Below are 23,699 nucleotides of genomic sequence, written 5' to 3'. Positions count from 1 at the left end.
TCTCATCCTTGCTTGCTGCGTGATCTTGGGCAACTCATTTTACCTTTCTGTGCTTCAGTTTCCTCATCTGTAAAATGGAGATAAATACTTGTTCTGCCTCCCTCGTAGACTGTGAGATCCATGTGGCACAGAAATTGCATCCAAGCTAATTATCTTGTATCTGCCCCCATGCTTTTGGTAGTGCTTGGCACTTAGAAAGCAGTTCACAAATGCTATCATTATTATTGTGTTATTTGAGCTTGCCCTGCTGCTCACCTAAAATGAGTGAGATGTGGTTTTGGGGAGGGGGCAGAATCCTCCCTCTGAGAAAACAGCTCTCTGGGGACTGAGTGGAACCGTACTACTGGTCCACACTGATTTCAGATGCATTGATGACCAAGTGGAGCTGGGTTTCTCTGACCCTGCACCTAGTTCCCTGAGCATCTGAGAGAAATTCTCTCTCGGCATCGGGCACTGCTGGCCCAGGGCCAGCACGATTGGTTAGATCTGGGGAGCCAGGCTGGAGCAGGTAATTAAGGAAGCCGAGTAGTCAGCATGCCCCAGGGCGGAAGGACTGGACTTTAAAAAGTCGGCCAATCAAGCTGCCCTTTCCCGAAGGGACTCCTGGGACAAGCAGCGCTCCCCATCCTCATCCCTCCCGGGGGGCAAATTTTCCAGTCCGAGGAACCCTCGGAATGTCTGGTCGCTGATTTCCAAGGGACATTCCCAAGGCTGTTCCGTCAGGAAGTTGGGCAGAGGTCATGCCAGAAGACTCCGAGGGAGTTGTGATGAACCTCCGAGATGGAGAGCAGCCGTTCTCCACACCCACTGTGGCCAGAACAGGAGGCATTCAGGCTGGATGTTAGAGAAGGCTTCCACGCCACTTTATTGAAGGAGGCCGTGGAGCCTGCAGAACAACTTACTCGTGAGCCCCGAAACAGAGTTCTGGCTAAGAGTCCTTTCCCTGTCAACATCATGGAGAATGTGAGAGGAGGTGGGGAAGGGATGGGGGCAGGGAGAGAGAGAGAGAGAGAGGGTAAAGCCCACAGGTGGTCCCAGGGCTTAAAGCATACACTTTAGGAGCTTTCCCCACTACTGAGTATGCTCCAAGCTCTGGGAGCTGCTTCGGAAAGGGCCAGGGCTCTGGACCGTAAAAGGACTGTGGATGGGTCTCCCAGATCCACAGATCCTTGGACAGTTTCCCTGTTTCCTCTCTGTTGAGGTGCCTCTTCCCACCTGGAAGATCTTTAAGACAAGGATCTCTAGCTGCCTGGCAGAGACGGTGGGTAGGCAAGAAGATAACCCAGAGACTTCAAGATCACTTCCAACTATCCAGAAACCACTAGGCTTGGAGTCCCTCGGTTCAATTTCCCTCGTCAACGAGGTTTCAGAAGTCAACGTTCCACAAATGCTTCAGTCCCGGGCAGTAAAGTGTGAGAAGGCTGTTGTTTCTTATGCTCTGTGTTTAGAATTTCAAGGCTTTGCGTTCCACACTGTGGGGCATCAATCAATTGACAACATCTACTGAACATCTATTATTGTGCAGGGCACTGTACTAAGCGCTTGAGGAAGTGCACCAGAAGCTAAAGACATTACCCTCAAGGGGCTTAAAATTGAACAGAAATAGCACCTCTCCCTCCTTCAGCGAGCAGTGATGGCGGAGACTGGTGAAGATCCAAAGGGGAAGCAGCGTGGCTCAGTGGAAAGAGCCAGGGCTTCGGAGTCAGACGTCATGGGTTCGACTCCCGGCTCTGCCACTTGTCAGCTGTGTGACTGTGGGCAAGTCACTTAACTTCTCTGTGCCTGTTACCTCATCTGTAAAATGGGGATTAACTGTGAGCCTCACGTGGGACAACCTGATTACCCTGTATCTACCCCAGCGCTTAGAACAGTGCTCTGCACATAGTAAGCGCTTAACAAATACCAACATTATTATTATTATGTAGACTGCTGTGTGGCCTTGGGCAAGTTACTTAACTTCTCTGTGCCTCAGTTACCTCATCTGTAAAATGGGGATTAAGACTGTAAGCCCCAAGTGGGACAACCTGATTACCTTGTATCTACCCCAGTGCTTGGCACATAGTAAGTGCTTAACAAGTACCGTAATTATTATTATTAGACAAGAGACCACAGGCTTGCAAGCCCAATGGTAGAAGATATTCTAAAGGAGCGATGAGGGAGTTGGGGGAAAGGAAAGGAGACAGAGAAAGAGAGAGCATCAGGAAGAGCACCTGACTCAGCTGGCTGAAGAGAAGGGTAGTAAGCCTGGCGATGGAGAGCCCAGCTTTGCAGGGAAAGTTTCTGAGACTACTCAGCCATTTGGAAAACATTTTGTCAGCTTGCTCTTTCTGCCCGGATGAGGAAGGCCCAGCTGACGCCACCGGGTGTCCATAATTAGACCCATGACACAGTGCTTGGGCAGTGGGACTGGCTTTTCATTTCTATTTCTTACTTTCTCCCAGGCTGATTTCTTTTAGGCAGGGCCTAATTTCTTCCCCTGTCCTGAGGGTGTACATTTATTTGTATGCCGGGATCAGATTAGCCAGGCTCATGACAAGGACCGGGTTGGGAAATAAACCAGGTTAGGAGCCAGGGAGCAGATGTGGGAGCTTTTTCAGGGAAATTTGATCTCACTTCCCTCTCTGCTAGGAACAGTGGGACCGTTTTTCTCCAGGCCATAAACTTTTCTGGATGCTTCTGTGTTTATTCTGGGAGGGGCCAGGCCATTGCAGGAAATACTTGAGGACTTCAGACAGGGCCAATAAACAGGAAGCCCAGAGTACTTTGAAAAGTGGAAAATTTATTCTAATGAAACCCCACTGTTTCCAGCAGGCCCCCTCTATCCCAGCCCCCTGTCCTTTGCAGAAGTCAGGCCCCTCCCAGTGGGCCCCCTCCCTCTCTGCCCTCCAGCCGTTGAGATCAGGAGACCGCCGAAGCCCCCCGGGTCGGGCCGGGCCTCACTCTCAGACCCCTCAAGACGGAAGGAACCTGCCTCCGGTGGTTCTCTCGTCCATCTCCTGCCTCTGTGCAGGACGGCTCTTAACCTCCTCCCACTTCTCCCACCCCACGCTGGGCCCAAGCGAACCTCTGATCTGGGTTTAGACCACGGAAGGTGACACCCCATCCTCCCTTGGTTTCTAGCACTCTTTGACACTGGGGTTCCTTTGTCCGGGGAAGAGAGGTGGACCGCCTGGCACTCGAAGCACAGCCGAGGACGGGGCAGCAAGGCAGGCCGGTCTGGATCTGCGCTCTGCTGGAGTTCCCCACCAGGGGAGTTCCCTGGCCCCGGGGGCAGAATGTGTAAGAGCCCTGGCACAGATGAAGCTGATTCTCTTGGCAAACGACATCCTCAGGGAGGGGGGGGAAGCCGGAATCCGGGCTCGGCAACTTTCTTTTCGGAGGCGGGAAGAGGCCGGGGCAGGGGGTGCGGCGTGGCTCAGTGGAAAGAGCCCGGGCTTTGGAGTCGGAGGTCATGGGTTCGAATCCCGGCTCTGCCACATGTCAGCTGTGTGACTGTGGGCAAGTCGCTTCACTTCTCTGTGCCTCAGTTCCCTCATCTGTAAAATGGGGATTAAGACTGTGAGCCCCACGTGGGATAACTTGATTCCCCCGTGTCTGCCCCAGCGCTTAGAACAGTGCTCTGCACCTAGTAAGCGCTTCACAAATACCAACGTTATTATTATTAAGGGGGTGGGGAGTCCGGGGACGCCCCATAGGTCAGAGATAACTTAGGCCAACCTGCCGCAAAGACTTACCCAAGGTGAGGAGGAAGGGGGTGGTGTCTGTGTGTTCCCACCTTCTGCGACACGATGATCCAGGACAGCTGTCACCCACGGATAGGCCCAGAGTGCCAGAGAAATGCCCGCTCCCGTTGGCCACAGTGGGCAAAGGGGCTCAACGGTGGAGCGACCTGCCCTCCAGTGGTGGTGATGGACAACCACACACATTCCAGCCCTTGCCCTGGAAGGGGAAAGTTAGGAAGCCCACTTGATTTTTCATTTCTAAGGCCCGGCAGGGTGACCTTGAAGTCTTATTATCCATCCCTCCGCCTTTGGGTGGGCTTTCCCCAACAACCTCCCGTGATCTGATTTCCTGTACCCGGGCACGGCGGCTCTAAGGACTCAAAGAGCCACCACTGGAGGACTCTCCGCCATCACGGAGTCGGGGCACGGCAGTCCCTAGGCCAAGCCGGAGGAAAGGGGGCACATCCCACACCCGGGAGCAATCGGATCAACTCAGTCACAGTCACCAAATTTTTCTTTTATTCGTTTGGAGCCCAGCAGGGTGGCTGTAGTCCCCGGGGCTTATCTGCTCTTGCTCAGCAGCTCTGGATCCCCTTGTCTCCCTCAGGGGCCTCTCCCTGACCCTCTCCAGGGACCAGTCATTCTCGGTCACCCCCGCCCCTTCATGATTCAGGCGCTCCCTGAGATGTACTTCTGAGTCTGACCTGTCAAGCAAGGAGCAAGACTCGGAATGGGGCCGGGGGGAGGCTGCCAGTTGTTGGGGGGGGAGGGTCACCTACCCCGACCCCAGACCGGTACCCTGGACCGCCTCGGGCTCAGATGCCCCGTTGAACCGGGGAACAGTGTTTGCTGATGCCTGGGGGCGCCGCTGTTAGCAGCAAGGTCACCGTCTCAGCCTTGTGGCAGGTCTCCGACGACTGAGCCCAAGGTTACGGTGCAAGAATTGGCACGCCCCCAGGTCTGTCTGAGGTAGGGGCCCAGCCTGGTCTGGGGGAACTGGAAGAGGGAGTAAGTGGAATTAACAGAAGTCAGCAGTGGGGGGTGCCAGCCACCCAAATGCCACTGTAAACAAGGATATAAATAAAATCTTTCACAAATTATTTCCCAAGCGATAAAAAACCGTAAATTAAGGTGCAAGGAATCCAGGTTCCTACGAACCTGGAAGTAGGCCAGCATCTCCCCCGCGTTTGCCTAGGTCAAGCCTAAGCCCCACCGCATCGGTCAGGCCCCAAGAGAAGGGCCTATGTGGCGTCCCCGGGAGGACGAGGGTGGCTGTAACCACTGAGCCAATGAGCAGGTGTCCCGGGCCCTCTGCCAGGGGGGCAGCGAGGACGTTCAGCCGGCTCCCCGACTGAGCAGGCCACAGCACGACCGCCACCAAAAGAAAGCACCAGGAGTGTGGGGGCGGGGAAGGCTAGCGACCCGCTGGCTTCCCCGCCCGAGATCCTCCACCGCCTTAAACAGGTCCTGGCGAGACGCTGGGTTCTCCCCGTGGCCCAGATGCTGCTACTCTCAGAGCCCCGGGAGCCAGGGGGATCCTTTTGGCCGTCCAGGGAATACCAACCACCCAGAGTCAGATCCTCCCGTGTGGTGGCTCTCTTCGTCCTGGCAGCGAGCACATTGCACGAGAGAAGAGACCCGAAGGCAGCCACGTCCTCCGTTGCCTCGGTTTGGCTACTGCTGAGGGAAGGAGGAGAAGTCCAGCCGGGAGTCCTGCTCTTGGAGTTGACTGGCTACATCCTTAGGGATCCGATTTTTCCATAGGCTGTGGAAGGGAAGGGTAGGTGAGGGGAAAGTTGGAAACCCTGGGCATTGAGTCTGGGCTGCCCCGAGCGGCAGGGGAGCAGAGGACCTTATCGCCCAGCATCTTTCCAAGAAGGGGGCACGGCGGGAGCCACAGCAGCAAGAGAGAGAGAGAGCAATGTCTTTCTTCCTCCTGCTTCTCCCTTTCTCCATTCCCTCTTCTTTGGGAGCCTTGATGCCTTTTCTTCCTTTTTGCTTTACCAAACACCTCCCTCCTCTCCAAAACTATTGGAAACTCCCTCCTCCATGGAGTATGTCCATAAGAATATAAGTATATTTGAGAAGCAGCATGACCTAGTGGAAAGAGCACAGGTCTGGAAGTCAGAGGATTAGGGTTCTAATCTCGGCTCTGCTACATGCCTGCTGTGTGACCTAGGGCAAGTCGCTTAACCTCCCTGTGCCTTAGTTTCCTCGTCTGTAAAATGGGGATTCAATATGTTCTCCCTCCTACTTAAACTGTGAGCCTTACTTGGGACAGGGACTGAGTCCAACCTGATCATCCCGAATCTACCCCAGTACTTACTTAGTACAGTGCTTGGTACATAATAATTGTTTAACAAATACTACAACTATTATTATTATATGTTTGTATATTCAATGATTTATTTAGCTATTTTCATGCTGACAAATTTGTACTTGTTCTTCCTCTGCTCCCATTTCATAATTTCATCTGTCTCCCTCAATACACTGAAAGCTACTTGAGGGGAGGAAAAACGTATCTTGCTTCTATTGTAAGTTCACTGCGGTCAGGGAACATTCTACCACCTCTGTTGTACTGACCTCTCCCAAGCGCTTAGGACAGAGGTCTGTACACAGTAAGCACTCAATACCACTGATGAAGAGGATGGTGAAAATGACAGTGTTGTCTTCTCCCAGTGCTTAGTTCGCAGTGTTTTGTGCTTAATTGGTGCTCATTAAATACAACTGATTAATATTGTTTGGAGCCTTCCCAGGACAGCCTCACCCTGGCTATTCTAAGCACACTTCAATGACCCTTAGTACTGTTTATTTCTGCGGTTGCAAGTCAAATATTTCTGTTGAGAGTGCACATCTGTATGTTTTATGTTTATTGCTTCTATAGCTTGCGATTTATGTTTGTTGTGTGTTTGTGTCTGGTTGTGGCTGTCTCCCCATTAGACTATAAGTTCCTCAACGGCAGACACTTTCTCCCTAAATCAATTGAAGTTTTTATCGAGCGCTTGCTGTGTGCAAAGCAATGTACTAGACACTTGGGAGAGTACAATAGAGCAGAGTTGAGAGATACGTTCCTCGCCCTCAGGAAGTTTACAGTCTAAAGGGGGAGACGGACCATAAAAGGAAATTACGGATACGGACGTAAGTGCTGTGGGACTGAGGGCAGAGTGAATGTCAAACACCTAAAGGGTATAGATCCAAGAGCATAGGTGATGCAGACGGGAGAGGGAATAAGGGAAGTGAAGACCTCTTAGAGGAGATGTGATTTCAGAAAAGCTCTGAAGGTCTGTTGGATATAGCGGGGAGGGAGCTCTGAGCCCTGTGGCCTGGCAGATGCAAGGATGGGGTAGCTCTTAGGGGCAGAGTCACATTTGTTGTCACCAGAATCATCATCAGTTGCATTTATTGAGCCCTTACTGTGTGCAGAGCTCCAAATGGAGGGAGCGCCCTCCTCCAGCTGGAGAATCGTGCTACTTGCCCCAGCCCCATAGCACTTTTCTAAATACCTTATTTATACTCTATTACCTGCCTATCCCTAATTTATACTACCATCTCCCTCTCTAGACCGTAAGCTCCTTTTGGGCAGGGATGGTGTCTACCAACTCTGTTGTATTGTACTTCCAAACGCTTAGCACAGTGCTCTGCATACAGTAGGTGCTCAGTAAATACCAATGATTGACTGATATGACAAGCGACGGGCAGAATGATGATCCTAGAACCCAATTCTGTCCTTGAATGGGGGCGAGCCAGAGGGTAAGGCCAAGGGCTCACTTCCCCAGCAGCTCTGCCATCTGTGCAGCCTCCACTCTAACAGACCAGGGGGACACTGGGAGGTCTGGTGGAGGAGGAGGGGCCAGGGCAGGACGCTGCCTTTCAGGGTGGCTGGCACCTTCTTACCGTACGACTTGGATACCGGGTCCTTGTGCCAGCCCTTCTACCAGCTGCCGGGCTCCCTGCACGGTGATCTGATTACTCTCCAGACTTCCAGGCAGAGAGACATGAGAAAATGTAATTTAGGAGGGGGCAGGGGAGCTTGACATCCTGATAACCACCTAGATGACCCCAGTTCACCCCCAGACCACAGACAACTGGACATTCCCCGAGTTGGCATAGTGCCTCCCTTCAAGAGAAGCAGCACGGCCTAGTGGATATAGCACAGACCTGGGAGTCATAGGACCATAGGCAAGTCATTTCACTTCTCTGTGCCTCAGTTCCCTCTACTGGAAAATGGGGATTAAGACAGAGAGCCCCATGTGGGACAGGGACTCTGTCCAACCTGATTATCTTGTTTCTACCCCAGTGCTCAGAACAGTGCCTGGCACACAGTAAGAGCTTAACACATACCAAAATTATTATTAGTATTATTCTCTGTGCCTCAGTTACCTTATCTGTAAAATGGGGATTGAGACTGTGAGCCCCACATGGGGCAGGGATAGTGTCCAACCAGATTTGCTTGTATCCACCCCAGCACTTAGTATGGTGCCTGGCACATAGACAGCGCTTAACAAATACCACAATTATTAAGAGATAATGGGTGGGCTCTGCAGCAGAAGGGGTTTAGGCTTGAGCAAAAGGTAGAATTTTCTGAATGTGGAAACTGGGTCGCTCCAGAGCAGGTGACACAGTATGGGAACTGTAAGCCCATCATTGGGCAGGGATTGTCTCTATCTGTTGCCGAATTGTACATTCCAAGGGCTTAGTACAGTGCTCTGCACATAGTAAGCGCTCAATAAATACTATTGAATGAATGAATGAATGAAGTAATGAACTGGAATCTCTCTGGGAGGCACTAACCTATCAGGGACGATTTCTGGGCAGACAAGAAGCCAAACAGATGCCCTTCCTTTAGCCATCGCCCCCTAAGGCGGGCATCTGGCTGCTAGGGCACAGCCCACATTGGACCTGGCCGCACATACTCACTCCAACTTCCTCAGCTTTGTCATCTGCGGCAGGACCTGGGCCAGCTCAGTGGCCCCTTCATCCCCCAAGCAGTTCCAGGATAACCTGTGCGGAAAGCCGATGGAGTCAAGGCCAAGGGGAGAGAGAGAAGGAGAGGCAGCAGCAAATAGCTACAAAAGACGGGTGAGAGGGCTTCCCACGGAGAACAGGGCCGCTGTGCTTCTGCGAGCAGCAGAGAGGAAAAACAGACCTGCCAAGATGTTGTCCTGACCCGAAGGCAAGTACCCTTACTTTCCCAAGCGCTTAGTACAGTGATCTGCGCAGAGTAAATGCTTAGTAAATATGACTGAATGAATGGACCCGTTAGGCGTGTCTGGCTGTGCAATTTCTCCTTAATCATATTTATTGAGCATTTACTGTGTGCAGACCACTGTGCCAAGAACTTGGGAGAGTACGAGGTAACAGAGTTGGTAGAGATGTTCCCTGCCCAGAATGAGCTCAGTGTCTAGAGGGGGAGGACAGATGTTAACATAAATAAGTTACGGACACGTACATAAGTGCTGTGGGACTGAGGGAAGGGCGGATGAAGGGAGGAAATCCGAGTGAAGGGCAATGCAGAAGGGAGTAGAAGAGCAAATGAAGGGTTGAAGGGTAGGAAGGTGTCTTGGAGGAGATGTGGGTGAGTCATTGGCAGATATGAAAAGAGAAAGCGTTCCCAGCCAGGGACAGGATGTGGGCGAGAAGTCGCCTCCACCGTCCCCCACCTCACCCGACCTGAGGGCGACACTCACAAGATTTCTTCCATGGCAGGGCAGGAGCCGAAGCTAAGAGCGAGAGACTTGGCTTCTTGGTCTCTGATCCCACAGCATTTGAGGCTGAAAGGAAGAAGGATGGAAACAAGAAGAAGGTCACCACCCAGACAAAGATTCCGTCGGTTACACCCACTCTGGTTTTTCTACAGTGCTCCCTGGGTTCTGTCCCACAAAGCTCTCTGAGCACTGTCATGAGCTTTGCAGCTATTTGGGGGTGGAAGTGGGCCAGGTCTTGCCTGCCACCCACCCAGAACCATCCCCCTAGATATGCAGTGGTTGTGAGAGGGAGATGCCTCTCCCAGTCCTATTAGGCTGCAGCAAGGACTTGGGAAGAACGGTTCTGGGGGGCAGGGGGGAGGGAGGATGGGGACAACCCCCTTCCCTGATATATACCGACCCGGTATTTACCCATCTGCTTCTCAGACTGCCAGGGCAGGGGAAGGCTCTCTTTACCTAATCCAGGCCAAACCTTGGCCCTGTCCACGTACCCAGAAATGGGGTTGGCATAACTGGTGCAGTGCCTAGAGAGAGACTCTGAGTAGCGCTGTCCTCCGGGCATCCGAGGGCTGTTTTGGGGATATGGGGTTGGGAGGGGGCCGGTGCCGCCCCCGACTCCAGTCCTGGAGGCCACCCACCCGGGGCAGGGCACGGAGACCGACTGTCCCCAGTGGGAACATCGGTGCCGAGCTCCTTCCCAGCAGGGCCCTGGTCACTCACTCGATTTTCCTGAGCTTGGGGAGGCCAGAGAGCTTTGAGAAGAGCAGAGGGATCACGTCGCCGAAAGTGTTTTCCGCTAAGCTGTGGGGCGAGAAGAAACGGTGGTGTGAGAAACGGGCCTGTGAGGAGGCCATCCCTCCCCTTCTTCCTTCCCACCGCTCCTCGGATCAGCTGGCCAGTGGTGGGCGAAGGAAGGGGTGGGAAGGACCACAAATTGGGGTCTTCAATCAATCAGTCAGTCGTATTTACTGTGTGCTTACTGTGTGCAGAGCACTGTACTAAACGCTTGGGAGAGTCCAATAGAAGAGAGTTGGCAGACACTTTCCCTGCCCCCAGTGAGCTTAAAGTCGACGTTCTTGAGAGGGTCGGTCCCTGCTCTCAACTGCAACCCGGCCAGGCCAACAGGGCAACTGCGACCTTCCAGGAAGAAGCCTCCCTTTTCCTTCCTGCACCTTCCCTTGCCCTGGGTCAGAGCAGAGTAGCAGCGTGGCCTAGTGGATAGAGCCCGGGCCTGGGAGTCAGAAGGACTAGGGTTCTAATCCCAGCTCCACCGCCCGTCTGCTATGTGACCTTGGGCAAGTCACTTCACTCCTCTGTGCCTCAGTTACCTCATCTGTAACTGGGGATGAAGACTGTGAGCCTCAAATGGGACAGGGACTGTGTCTGACCTAATTTGCTTGTATCCACCCTACAGCGTAGGACAGTGCCTGGCACGTAGTATGCATTTAACAGATCCCGTAAAAATGAACAAACAAAAAAGAGTAGCTTAAGCCCTCTCATCTCTGGCCAATGACCCCGGGGTAACTTCCCCACCCCCTCTGGGCTTGGCACTTCTGCTCCAGGCCCGGAGCTGGCCTGGCCCCAGCCCCCAGGGCCCCGGCCCCTCTACCTGATCTCCTCCACCTGCCGACATCTAGCGAGGGTCAGCGCCAGGCTAGCCAGCCCCTCCGGCCCTATGTTGTTGGACTGCAGGCTGAAAGAGAGGACAGGAGAAAAGTAGGACTAGTCAGTGAGCTGTGAGCAGTCACCCCTGCCCTCCCACCAACCCCAAACTCCATTCTGACCACCCACCAGGTCTGTCCTAGCTACTCGGGGTCTATCATTCATTTATTCATTCAATTGTATTTATTAAGCACTTATTGTGTGCAGAGTAATAATAATAATGTTGGTATTTGTTAAGCGCTTACTATGTGCAGAGCACTGTTCTAAGCGCTGGGGTAGATAAAGGGTAATCAGGTTGTCCCCCGTGAGGCTCACAGTCTTCATCCCCATTTACAGATGAGGTCACTGAGGCACAGAGAAGTTAAGTGACTTGCCCACAGTCACACAGTTGACAAGTGGCAGAGCTGGGATTCGAACCCATGACCTCTGACTCCCAATCCCAGTCTCTTTCCACTGAGCCACGCTGCTTCTCTACTATACTAAGCACTTGGGAAAGTACAATAAAACAGTATGGCCTAGTGGATAGAGCATGGGTCTGGGAGTCAGAAGGTCATGGGTTCTAATCCCGGCTCCACCACTTGTCTGCTGTGTGACCTTGGGCAAGTCACTTCATTTCTCTGGACCTCAGTTACCTCATCGGTAAAATAGGGAATGAGACTATGAACTCTATTAGCTCTGGTCCAGCTTGATAAACTTTTATCTACCCCTCTGCTTAGTACAGTACCTGGAACATAGTAAATACTTCCCAAATACCACAGTTATTATTATCTCAATCAACAGCCAGGGTTCCCTCGGGGGAAGGTCGTGAGTTTGGGGGGCTTCCGGCTAGTGTCATTTAGGGAACACTCCTAAATCCGCATCCCCTCCCCATCTTGGTAGTCCACCCCTTCCTGGACGAGCTCAGCAATGGCTTGAGGACTGGGTGGTTGACTATCATCTGTGTGTGGGGGGGTTCTTTACGTTAAAAAAAATATCAATCGGGAAACCCCTGCCCCTTTGGCCCCCAAACCCAGGACTGCAGCCCCATTAGACTTTTCATAGATCTGACCCTGGTTTCTGTCCTCACAGTCCCATAGATAGGCAAGACAGACACACATCCAAACCCTATAAACAGGTCGATAGAGCATGGAATCAATCAATCAAGGGTATTTATTGAGCATTTTTTGTGTGCAGAACACTGCTAAGGGCTTAGGGAAGTACATTATAATAGAGTTGGTGGACCTGTTCCCTGCCCAGAAGGAGCTCAAAGTGTAGAGGGAAATGATGAGGCTGAGTGGAAAAGAAAAGTGGGACCATGGACTGTTTTGGCGGAAGGAGAAGGAGCTGGGTGAGGCTGAAAAGACCCAAGGGTAGGGTAGACCACGAGCTGGCTGTTAAAAAAAAAATGTAAGGGGAGTATTGCCTTCTGGTCCCAGCTTTCCCCCTTGAAGGCTCTGACCTCATCAACAAAACTCTCCCAGGAAGCCTGGGGCCTGATCTGGGAGTTTACGCTCTTTGAGGGCAGAGATCATGCCTACCAACCTATAATACTCTCCCAAGTGCTTATTCCAGTGTTCTGCACTCACTAAGTGCTCAATAAATAGCACCATTTGACAGATTGGTCTGGTGGTCTGACCTGGTCACTCCTGTGTTCCCACTGCCTGGCTGCCTAACCACCCTGCCCTTCTCCTCCTCCTCCTCCTAAACCCCTTCCCTTCGCAGCCTCCCGGGACTCTCTCTGGGCTCATGTTCTCGTTTGGTTAGAGTGACACTTACTTAAGGATCTTTAAGTAACTGGGGAGAGTCTTGGACAACTCCACGGCCGTTATATCTTCCATGGCGTTTTTCCCTAATCTGAAAGGAAAGAAACATGTGATAGGGGAATTACAGTAGTAGTCTCAGACCCCCACAATCCTAAGATTTGGAGGGACCTAGAATGGCCATCTTGTCCAGTCCCCTGCCTCCGGGAAGGATTGATGTCCAGCCGCTGGTGCAGAGCCTCCACCTCCTCCATGGGGAGCTCATTCATCTGAGCACCATCTCGCCTTTGTCAGCGCCGGAAAGGACACAAGCAGTCCAGTACCCAGTCGCCCCTGCCTCACCGAATCACTTTAGGCTAGTCTCTTCCTAGCTCCAACCGCTTGTCTGCTGTGTGACCTTGGGCAAGTCACTTCACTTCTCTGGGCCTCATTTACCTTATCTGTAAAATGGGGATTGAGATTATGAGCTCCATGTGGGGCACTGTGTACAACTTGATAAGCTTGTATCTACCCCTGTGCTTAGTACAGTGTCTGGCACACAGTAAGTGCTTCCCCACCCTCTCCCACTGTATCACCATTTCCCCATCTGGAGGATGGTGACGGAGGTCTAGGGGCTCAATTAAAAATCCCCGACACAGGACGGGGAACTGTCTGGTGTGAAGAGCTATGGGCTGAGGAACCCAAGAATTCAACTCTGGTTCAGGTGTGGCCAAATGACTTGCTATGTGACTTCAGAAGTCACTTTACCTCTCTGGGCTTCGATGTTCCTATTACTGAAATGAGGATGATATAACACAGCGAGTACATATAACAGAGTTGGTAGACATGGGATGATCTCAGACCCTGTGCCAAGCCCCTAGACCAGCTAAAGAAAGAAAAAGAAGACCTCCACCTCACCCTAATCCATTTCCATCTATAGGAGTTGGGAGGGAGGCATCAGGAGATGCAGATGAACCAGGGTCGTGCAACACAGCAGCCCGCTGAGCTCCTTCTCCGTTTATGGCAGATAGTGGAAGCGGGAAGACTCACCGGTACTCTTCCATCTTCCTGCAGAACACCAACGCCCGAGCCAGCTCCACTCCACCCGAGGGGCCGAGGCAGTTCTCTGACAGGCTGAGAGACACCCGGGAGGCCCCCCAAGCATTAGCCGCAGGCAGGGATGGAGGGTGGGTGAGGGGATGGGGTGCTCCCCTAGGTCAAGGGGGTGGTTCCAGGAAGCAGGCAGACCCTTTCCCCTTTCCCATTCCCCAGTGTCCATTTCCCAAGGAGAAAGGCTAGTGCACGGCATCTCCGCACCTGGCCCTGGCCCTGACCCCCTCCCCACCCACCGCCGAAGGCCTTGCCCCCTCCTCTCTCCCACTGTCAGAAATCCTGCCCCCTCCTTCCTGCCCTCTTCTGACTTCAGTTAGAGAGAAAGCCACCAGTGGGGAAAGCCCCTCCCTTCTCCTCCCCAAGAGTAGGTTCAGAGAGGCCCTGGTCCTCCGCTGAGCCCAGTAGGTCAACAAGGAACCACCCGGGGAAGAGCAGAGAGTCGAGAGGGGAGGGGCAGTACATCCTAGACCCCCTGTGTGGGCAACAGGATGGAGTACAATGGCTGCAAAGAGACCCAGGGAAGGGATTTGCCTTCTGGATCAGACAGGGAACTGCCCGGGTGACAGGTTGACCGGGAGGGTGCTCTGAGGAGGAGACGGGCAGGTTGGAGGGGGGGGGGGAGCCGGGAGGTGGTAAGAATTTAGCTTTGGGGAAGTGTGTTTTCTCACTCCGAGCATATGCACCAGCCATTTTTCAGTCCTGGACAGATATGTTCCCCACAAGAAAACAGGGTTTGGTGGCAGCTGTCCCAGTGCCCAGCGGCGGGGCGCCCCTGCAGGCATTTCAAGCAGCCTTAGAGCCCCTGGGTAAGTGAGTCCGGGTCCCCTCGGTGTCGAACCGTCACTCACTCAAGCCTCCGGAGGTGGAGCATTCCAGGCAGGACTGCGGCTAAGTGCTGCACCCCGGCACTGTCTATCTCGTTGAGGCTTAAACTGTTAAAAGAAGAAGCAGTATGCCTCATTACGGGGGAGGCAGTGTGGTTGGTGGAAAGCACACGAGAACCGGAGTCAAGAGATCTGGGTTCTAATCCCGACTCCGCCATTTGCCTGCTGTGTGACCTTGGGCAAGTCACTTAACTTCCCTGTACCTCAGTTTCTTCATCGGAAAAATTGGGAAAAAATACCTGTTCTCCCTCTCTCTTGGACTGTGAGCCCCATGTGGGGGCAGGTACTGATTATCTTCTAACTACCCCAGCACGTAGTACAGTGATCGGCACATTGCAGACATGGTAAGTATTATCATTAAGACTCTACACTCCCCTGACCCATTTTCATTCTTCCCTTGATTGGGCGCAAGAGGTAGGGTCCAACTGGCTAGAGGCAAAGAGGCAGGGGGAAACGGGAGAGGACCTTTCTGGGAAGCCCTGGGCCTCTCCACTGGAGGGGCACCCTTCTGGTCTCAGCTTTGTCCTCCACCTCCCACCCAGCCTGGCTACCCACGGCTCAGAGTGACCTGGAGAAAAAACCTAGAGTCAGGCACGGTCCAACCCCTTCCCCTTTCCGTGCCGGAAAGATGGGAAAGACAGGAGAAGCAGCGTGGCCTAGTGGCAAGAGCACGGGCTTGGGAGTTAGAGGACATAGGTTCTAATCCCAGCTCCGCCACTTGTCTGCTGTGTGACAGTGGGCAAGTCACTTCACTTCTCTGTGCCTCAGTTACCTCATCTGTAAAATGAGAATTGATTCAGTGAAACACATGTGAGACAGGGACTGTGTCCAGCCTAATTACCTTGTATCTAACCCAGTCCTTAGAACGGCGCTTGACACATAATAAGTTTTTAACAAATACTATAATTATTAGTATGATGAGAACAAAGGGACACAAGGCATCAGATTAACTGGGATTTCAGAGCCCCAAAGCTCATCTATTCCAACCCCCAGTCTCTGGGCAGGCCCATACCAAATGCGTCTCTTCCTTTTTCTTCTAAAACAAGACTGAGACTCCAGGCTCTCCCAAATTTTATAATGAGGAAAAGGAGGAAGGAGGAAAGAGGAGGGAGAAAGGAATGAGGGAGGAAGGAGAAGGAAGGAAAGAGGAGGAGGGAGGAGGAAAAGTAGGGAAGAAGGAGGAGAAGAAAAAACTTACTTCAGGTCTTCCAGGTTGGAGGTTTTCCTGAGAGCATCTGACAGGTGGAAGCAGCCATCCCTGCTGACGCCACAGTTGCTCAGGCTGGAAAAGTTGGAAAACACAGACAGCCCGTTAACACGGGGCTCAAACTTGGCGATGATCCGGTACAGTCCAGCCCAACTAACCCACGGTGTGGACCACGGGAGCCCCAAGAGGCAGAAGGGAGAGTCAAAAGCCCCAGACACTCCAGTGTTATTTGCCTCCTGCACCCTGAGCCACTCACCTCCCCACCGGGCCGGGGCAGAGGCACCAGCTATGAAGGCGAGGGTTTGCCATTGGTCTAGCCCAAATGCCACTATGAGAAGCACGCCCTACCCAGAAAACACCCAGAGGGGCTGTCCCTGATCATGACGTGATGCTTGGACTGCACAGAGGCACTAATTGTAGGAGTAACATGTGTGGCCAGGCAGTCCTGGTGTGTTCAACTCTTGGCAAAACCCGAACTACAGTATCTGAGAGCGAGAAGGGGACTCACATCACCATCGGGTCCAGCTCTCTGCCTCTAAGGACATCCTGGACAGATAGGCAAAAGGGTCCTAACTGTCCAAAAGGGGAAGAGGTGTCAGCGGTCCTAAGCCTGGGGCAGAGCTGGGGTCCTCAGAAAGGGGAAGCAGCGAGGCATAGTGAATAGGCACTGTCCTGGGAGTCAGAAGGACCTGGGTTCTTGTCCTGGCTCTGCCACTTGTCTGGGTAACCTTGGGCAAGTCACTTCCCTTCTCTGTGCCTCAGTTGTCTTGTGTTACGCTGTCGAGTCGTCTCTGACCCATAGCGACCACATGGACACAACTCACCCAGAGCGCCCCAACTCCTTCTGCAATCGCTCTGGTAGTGTATCCATAGAATTTTCTTGGTAAAAATACGGAAGTGGTACCACGCATTCTGCGCAGTAAATTTGAGTCTCCGCCCTCGACTCTCTACCATGCCGCTGCTGCCCAGCACAGTTGACTTTTGACTTGTAGCAGATTGCCTTCCACTCGCTAGCCCCTGCCCAAAGCTAGGAATGGAATGGGTATGCCTCTGTTTGACTCTCCCTCCCATAGTCGAGACTGGTAGAGTACTGGAAACTTTCCAGGTGCGACCCTGAGAGGGAGTGCCTCGGTTACCTCATCTGTAAAATGTGGATTAAGACTGTGAGCCCCTTGTAGAACTAGCATTGTGTCCAACCTGATTATATAGTATCTACCCCAGAGCTTAGAACAGTTCCTGGCACACAATAAGCATTTGACAAATTCAATTTTTTTTTAAAAAAGGAACTACTTACGTGAGCCTCTGCAGGAGGGACATTTGGTGGAGTCCTTGGGTCAGGATCTGGACTTCAGGGTCATCCAGTTTCAGGTTGCTGAGGCTATGGGGCAGGGAGCCTGAAGTCAGAGGCCTCTTGCAGCAGAGGTGTTTTGGAATGATGGGGTCCCCCAGGGAATTCATTCATTCATTCATTCAATCATTTATTAAGCATTTACTGAATGCAGAGGACTGTACTAAGCTCTTGGGAGAGTACAATATAGCAATAAACAGACACAATTCCTGCCCACCATGAGCTTACAGTCTAGAGAAGAGAATGTAAAATAGGAGGAAGAGGAGGGCAACCCAGCAAGGACTGGCAGAGAACACCTTCATGCTCTGCAGCCCAATTTGCCATCCAACTCCCAGCCTACCACAGCAGGAAAATGGAGGCAGCAAACTGCAGCCATCAAGTGCCTGAGTGTGAACCGCTCTGCTCAGAGGGACAAGAAAAGAGGCCCAACTGCTGGCCTGAAGAGCTCTTATCTAATACAACAGTTGGGGTGTCCTTCTGTTGGAAGAGGAGGCCGCTCACTTTGGGCTTGGACCCACAGTGTAAGTGTTCCACACAGATTCTCTTGCCAAGACATCTCAGCCCATCTCTCTCGGGGAGGTTCAGCCTCTCAGGCAGAGGATGAGAGTGGCAGTGTGCCTAGGGGACTCCTTAAAACCACCATCCTTTGCAAATCACTCAGCCCCATGGGACTTGGATTGGGTCCAACATGATTAGATTGTATTGATCCCAGCACTTAGTATGGAGTCTGGCATATAGTAGGCGCTTAACAAATATAAAAAGGAAAAACGTCAGGAGACTATGAGAGCAACAGGAGGAGTGGGGCCTTGGCACGCTGTCTGCAAGGGTCTACAGGGGCTCTGGTGAAGGGAACTCGAAGGTTCTGTCTCTCTCTCTCTCCTGTCTCTCTCTTTCTCTCTGTCTCTCTCTCTCACAAACACACACGCACAACTCACTCTCCACTCTACCCCAGTCCCAACTCTGAGAACAGACATCCCCCATGTGTCATTGGTCCCCTCCCCCTGCCCTGCACCCCATTTCACAGGAGCACAGAGGCATCCCTAGGCCCTTTGACACAGATTATGTCTCGGTCATGCCTGCGGGCCCAGTGCTCGGGAGGTGCAGGTGGCATCCAGTGGCAGATTGAGCCAGAGAAGAACCCCCAGATTCCCAAGACTCCGTACCCGAGGGACAAGGCACTACTTACTCCAACTCCTGCAGGCCGTGGCAGCAGCTCAGCCCAGCTGCCAGATGCTCTATGCCTCTGGGGAAGATGGGGCTGGATGTCAACCTAGGGGAGAGGCAGAGCACGGCAGGTGAGATGCTGCTCAACATTCACAGACATCCAGGGTTGGGAAGGGCCAGGGTGGGGGGGTGGGCAGGGGCAGGGAGGGACTTTAAGAACAGAAATTCTCTCTCAGGCACTGGAATGGTTCAGGGACAGCCCAGACTGAAGAATAGAGAATGACCAGGCTAACCTCTAAGCTGAATGGAGCTACAGAAGAAGAAGGAGACAGGGTCCCTTCCTTGCGGGGAGCTTGCAGTGTAATTGGGGAGGGCAAGACAAAATACAAATATGAAAAAAAGGTTAACCCACATACGAAATTAATTTTAAAAAACTCTCACAAATAGAAACATATGCAACAAACACTCCTTAGACACACTACGGACGCCTAAAAGACACTGAAATATTTTGAAACAAGATGAAAACGTTGACGTGTTGAGGGCTTTGGACTGTCCAGAATAAATCTGGGTAGAGCTTCGGGAAGCTCCTGGGAGAAGATGGGGTTAAACTGGGAAGGCTTCAGAGGAGGGGCTGGTGCTTTCATAAGGAAGGAATTCAGGCAGAGACATGAGGATGGTCTAGGGTAGTTTATCTGACAAACCTGAATGTTTTCAGTATGGAGAGAGAAGGCAGCACACTCTTCAATATCTGGGAGGCATCGTCATTGAGAACGACATGAGACCAGCTGTAAAGACCAAGACAATTCAGGCTACAGACTCCACTCCCACCAATCGCTTTGAAAGAGGACTTCCTGAGTCCCTGGGCTAAAGGAATGACCCCTCAGTTCAGGTTATTACCTGGAGGATAATAATTTTTAAAATTTTAAAAAAAACATGGTCTGATCTGTCTTTTTTCTAGAAAGCTCAAAATTCTTTCACATCTGTGTTCTCATTTATTCTTGCACCTTCTGTGGGAGACAGGTTGAGGCAGGATTTATTCTTCCCATTATACAGATGAAGAAACTGAGGGCTAGAGAAAGTGATTCAGCCACCTTGTGAGTCAGTAGAAGAGCTGGGACTGGAATCCGGATGCCTTGATTTGCGACAGGGAATGTGTCTGTAATATCGTACTCTCCCAAGCACTTAGTACAGTGCTCTGCACACAGTAAGTGCTCAATAAATATGATTGTTTGGATGACTTACTGATTGGGTGGTACAATGCAGTTACCTCTCATCAGCTCTCCTGAGAGCAGTGGAGCAGGCGAGAAAAACAGTCAATTTGAGCGCCAGTCCGAATTTCACCCGGGGCCTTCCTTCGCCCGGCCCGCCTGATCTCAGTCACTGAATCAAGAGCCCTGTGGGGTGACTTGAGGGGCACATTTTCTCCCACCCCCACTGCCCGAGGGCATTCCCCAAAATCCAAGGACTGAGTCCTGAGGTAACTCACTTGAGCTCCCTTAGCCTGGTGCATTTCTCGATGATCCGCCTGATGAGGGATGTCTGCCCGCTTTCAGGGCCAAACTGAGCCACCCTGGATAGGGCGGAAGCACATGGGACCAAATGAGAGACCCTGTTCTCCGCTCCACTTCCTCCCCCACCTGCCCTGGCCCAGCTCTTCCCTCCAGCAAACACTCAGGAGTCCAGATAGGGAGCACTTTACTCAATTTATTACGCTACTGCCAGGGAGTGGAGGAAGAGTTCAAATTCCGACCACTGGCATCCGACCATCCATCCATCTATCTATCTGTATCTCCCTCTAGACTATAAGCTCATTACGGGCGTGTCTGATAATTCTGTTGTACTGTATTCTCCCAATCATTTACTACAGTGCTCTCCACATAGTAAGCTCTAAATAAATACCACTGATTGGCTGGCTTTAAAGGGTTCCATAATCTTGCTCCCTTTTATCTTACCTCACTGATTACACTCCTCTAACACTCCTCACTGTATCTCACCCTCACCCCCGATCCCTGGCCCACATTCTGCTTCTGGCCTAGAATTCTTTCCCCTTTAATATCTGACAGACCACCACTCTCCCCTCCTTCAAAGCCTTATTAAAATCAGATCTCCTTCAAGAGGTCTTCCCCGACTGAGCCCTCATTTCCCCTGCTCCCTCTTCCTTCTGCATTGCTCTTGTACTTGGATTTGTACTCTTTATTAACTCGATCCTTAGCCCCTCAGCACTTTTGTACATATCTGTAACTTAGTTTAATGTCTGCCTTCCCCTCTAGATTGTGTGTTCCTTGGGGGCTGAGTTCTTTCCCAAGTACTTAATACAGTGCTCTGCACACAGTAAGCGCTCAATAAATATGATTGATTGATAATAAGAGATTAGGCAGGGAAGGCTTTCTGGAGGAGATGTGATTTTAGTAGGGCCTCGGAGGTAGGGAGATTAGTGGTCTGATGGATGTAAAAGTGACCACCCCACCCCTCTGTGATCTCTTCTCCCCCAGAGTCTGGTAGGATGTGCTTCAACTTCAACAGTATTTTATCAAGGGTCCACAAAGTGTGAGGCTCTTGAAGCCCACCCAGCTCTCAAGTTGCTCACAGTGTTGTGGAGAGAGTGGGCAGAGAAGCACACACCCACCAAATGTGTTCCCAAATAATAGCAGGGATATGTGTTTAACTTTTACTTTGTGCCAAGCCCTGAACTGAATCACTGGGGAAGTTACAACATAAACAGATCGGACGTAGTCCCCGTCCCACTGAGGGCTTCCGGTCTAAGTGAGAAAGAGAACAGGTATTTTATTCCCATTTTATAGATGAAGAAACTGAGGCACAGAGACGTTAAGTGAGTTGCCCATTTAACACAGGAGGTAACTGCCAGAGGTGGGATTAGAACCCAGGTCCCCTGAACTCCAGGCCCATGTTTTTTCCCCTAGGCTATGCTGCTTCCCAACAGTAACAATTATCGGAATGAGTTGAATGGTTGGGGTGGATTGGGGATTTACCGGTGTCAGAACTTGGGCCTGGAGAAGTGAAGTGGCTTGCCCAAGACCACACAGACCAGTGAAGGAGCTGGGTTTAGAGTCCAGGTCCCCTGACTCCCCTCTGGACTGTATGCTCGTTGCGGGCAGGAGATGCATCTGTTAATTGTTGTATTGTACTCTCCCAAGCGTTTAGTACAGTGCTCCATATGCAGTAGGACTCAATACACATGATTGATTGAATGAATGAAAGAATGAATGAACTGGGGACTGTCCTGGCTTATTTGAGATGGGGAAGCTTCACGGAAAGTTCTGCAGGCTCTTCGGAGAACTGAACTCAAATCCCTCATCCCGGACCAAGAATCCACCTTGGTCTGCGCTCTTACCTGGCAGCCTCAGGCTCCGGATTTTCTGTGTACTGGGGAAATTCTTCCCCGACACGAAGGAGTGCCTGGAATTTCAAAATCCTGGGAGATGGGAAAGAAAAGAAAAGATGAAAGATCTGTGGGCAGGGTGGGTTTGGGGACCTGTGGCCTCCGAAGAAGGTGAGCTTCTCCCTGTGGCAGCGACTGGGAAGGGTTTTGTCCTTTCCAACCCGCTGGATTCTCCAGTTCCCTGCTTTTGGTCTTTTAATGGGAGAAGCAGCGTGGCTCAGTGGAAAGAGCATGGGCTTTGGAGTCAGGGCTCATGAGTTCGAATCCCAGCTCGGCCACTTGTCGGCTGTGTGACTGTGGGCAAGTCACTTAACTTCTCTGTGCCTCAGTTCCCTCATCTGTAAAATGGGGATGAAGACTGTGAGCCCCACGTGGGACAACCTGATTCCCCTATGTCTACCCCAGCGCTTAGAACAGTGCTCGGCACATAGTAAGCGCTTAACAAATACCAACATTATTAATTGCCCAGAGGGTGGCAGGAGCAGGGAGAGGAGGGAAAACTCAAGCCACTCCAAGGTGCTATTGGCTTGGTTGGGAAGAAGGGGTAAACTGGAACTTAAAATGGGATCTTTTGACTTTCTTGCTAAACCCCTGCTGCCGCCTTGTACCTCCTGCAGGGGAATGAAGGCAGGCGCTAAAGTAGGAAGGTTTCAACTCCATGGTTAAAAAGGGTCCGAGTTAATCTACAAGTCCTTGGGGCTATCTAAAAGCATCTTTACTACTGGTTACCTCCAGTGACTAGACACTACTAGCATCTGTAGATACCTCTTCTACTATTAGAAATAGTTGTAGTAATATTATTTATTAAATGCCCATTGTATGTGAAGCACTGTACTAACTGCTTTAGAGAAGCAGCATGGCACAGTGGATAGAGCACGGGCTGGGAGCCAGAGGAATCAGGGTTCTAATCTCAGCTCCACCACTTGTCTGTAGAGTGACCTTGGACAAGTTACTTCACTTTTCTGTACCTCAGTTACCTTATTTGTAAAATGGGGATTAAGACGGAGCCCATGTGGTTCATGGCCTGTGTCCAACCTGATTAGCTTGAAACTGCCCCAGGGCTGGCCTATGAGCCTGGCACATAGTAAACGCTTAACAAATACCACAAACACACATACACACATGCACATACACCCCCCACACACTAGCACTGGGACACAATACACAGATGAAAATTAAACATGTTTCGCTGGAGCCCATTACCCAGACAAGCAGTCCTGATTTAGGCTTCTTTTCCCTACTGGATCTCTGCATCTGCCTCTGAAAATGGCAACCCCCTCCAATCCCGCCCCTGGGACCTCCAGGGTCTGCTCACGTTATCTCCGTGAGGCTCCCCGCAGCCTGGATGCTCATCTCCAGCAGGGTGGCAATGTCCTCTTTGAGCACCCACTGTTCTTCCACACTGTGATAAAAAAAACAAGCCACACTGAGCATCAGAGACCAAGGACTCATCAAAGGAAGGAGCTACAATGGTCTCCAGAGAGACCAGATCAATGACAGTCTAAGCACTGACAAGTTCAATTCACCCACAACATCAAAAGAGTGAAGCTTCAGCATTGTCCGAACTGTTAAAAAATGCTACGCCAGAGTTTCGAGGAGGTAAGTGTTCTGATTAGGGCTAGGACAGGGTTTTATGGCCAGGGTTAGGCTGAAGGCTAGAGCAAAAATTAGAACTATGGTTTGGGACCAGCATTAGAGTTAGAGCCAGAGGCTAAGATGAGGGGTTTTGATTGGTTTGATTATTTACCCAGAATGTATCTAAGCCTAACATTCCTT

At 51.6% G+C, this 23,699-nt stretch overlaps 1 protein-coding gene and 1 non-coding gene across 5 annotated transcripts in view; both read right to left on the bottom strand.

Moving 5' to 3' along the window:
- Positions 1–3,497: 3,497 nt before the first annotated feature.
- The window catches only part of NLRC5 (NLR family CARD domain containing 5), an 86,799-nt gene continuing 66,597 nt past the window's right edge, over positions 3,498–23,699 (bottom strand). For 3 of the 4 annotated variants that reach the window (XM_029075652.1, XM_029075655.1, XM_029075651.1), the window contains 16 exons: positions 23,239–23,325; positions 21,876–21,956; positions 20,010–20,093; positions 19,225–19,308; positions 18,546–18,629; positions 17,306–17,389; positions 16,003–16,086; positions 14,769–14,852; positions 13,858–13,941; positions 12,845–12,922; positions 11,037–11,120; positions 10,148–10,228; positions 9,410–9,493; positions 8,640–8,723; positions 7,617–7,700; positions 4,219–5,487 (listed from right to left, as the gene is read on the bottom strand). In XM_029075652.1, the coding sequence (XP_028931485.1) occupies positions 5,397–5,487; positions 7,617–7,700; positions 8,640–8,723; positions 9,410–9,493; positions 10,148–10,228; positions 11,037–11,120; positions 12,845–12,922; positions 13,858–13,941; positions 14,769–14,852; positions 16,003–16,086; positions 17,306–17,389; positions 18,546–18,629; positions 19,225–19,308; positions 20,010–20,093; positions 21,876–21,956; positions 23,239–23,325 (1,342 nt within the window). In that variant the 3' untranslated portion in view covers positions 4,219–5,396. Of the gene's footprint in view, positions 3,537–3,734; positions 3,940–4,218; positions 5,488–7,616; positions 7,701–8,639; positions 8,724–9,409; positions 9,494–10,147; positions 10,229–11,036; positions 11,121–12,844; positions 12,923–13,857; positions 13,942–14,768; positions 14,853–16,002; positions 16,087–17,305; positions 17,390–18,545; positions 18,630–19,224; positions 19,309–20,009; positions 20,094–21,875; positions 21,957–23,238; positions 23,326–23,699 lie in introns of those variants that run through there. The other variant, XR_003762891.1, reaches the window with a different exon arrangement.
- LOC114815259 lies at positions 16,996–17,134 on the bottom strand. The gene has a single exon (XR_003763024.1). It is a non-coding gene; the product is annotated as a small nucleolar RNA SNORA7 (small nucleolar RNA).

Source organism: Ornithorhynchus anatinus, chromosome 11, assembly GCF_004115215.2.
Source record: "Ornithorhynchus anatinus isolate Pmale09 chromosome 11, mOrnAna1.pri.v4, whole genome shotgun sequence".
Classification (NCBI taxonomy): Eukaryota; Metazoa; Chordata; class Mammalia; order Monotremata; family Ornithorhynchidae; genus Ornithorhynchus; species Ornithorhynchus anatinus.
This window is presented reverse-complemented; position numbering and strand designations above follow the sequence as displayed.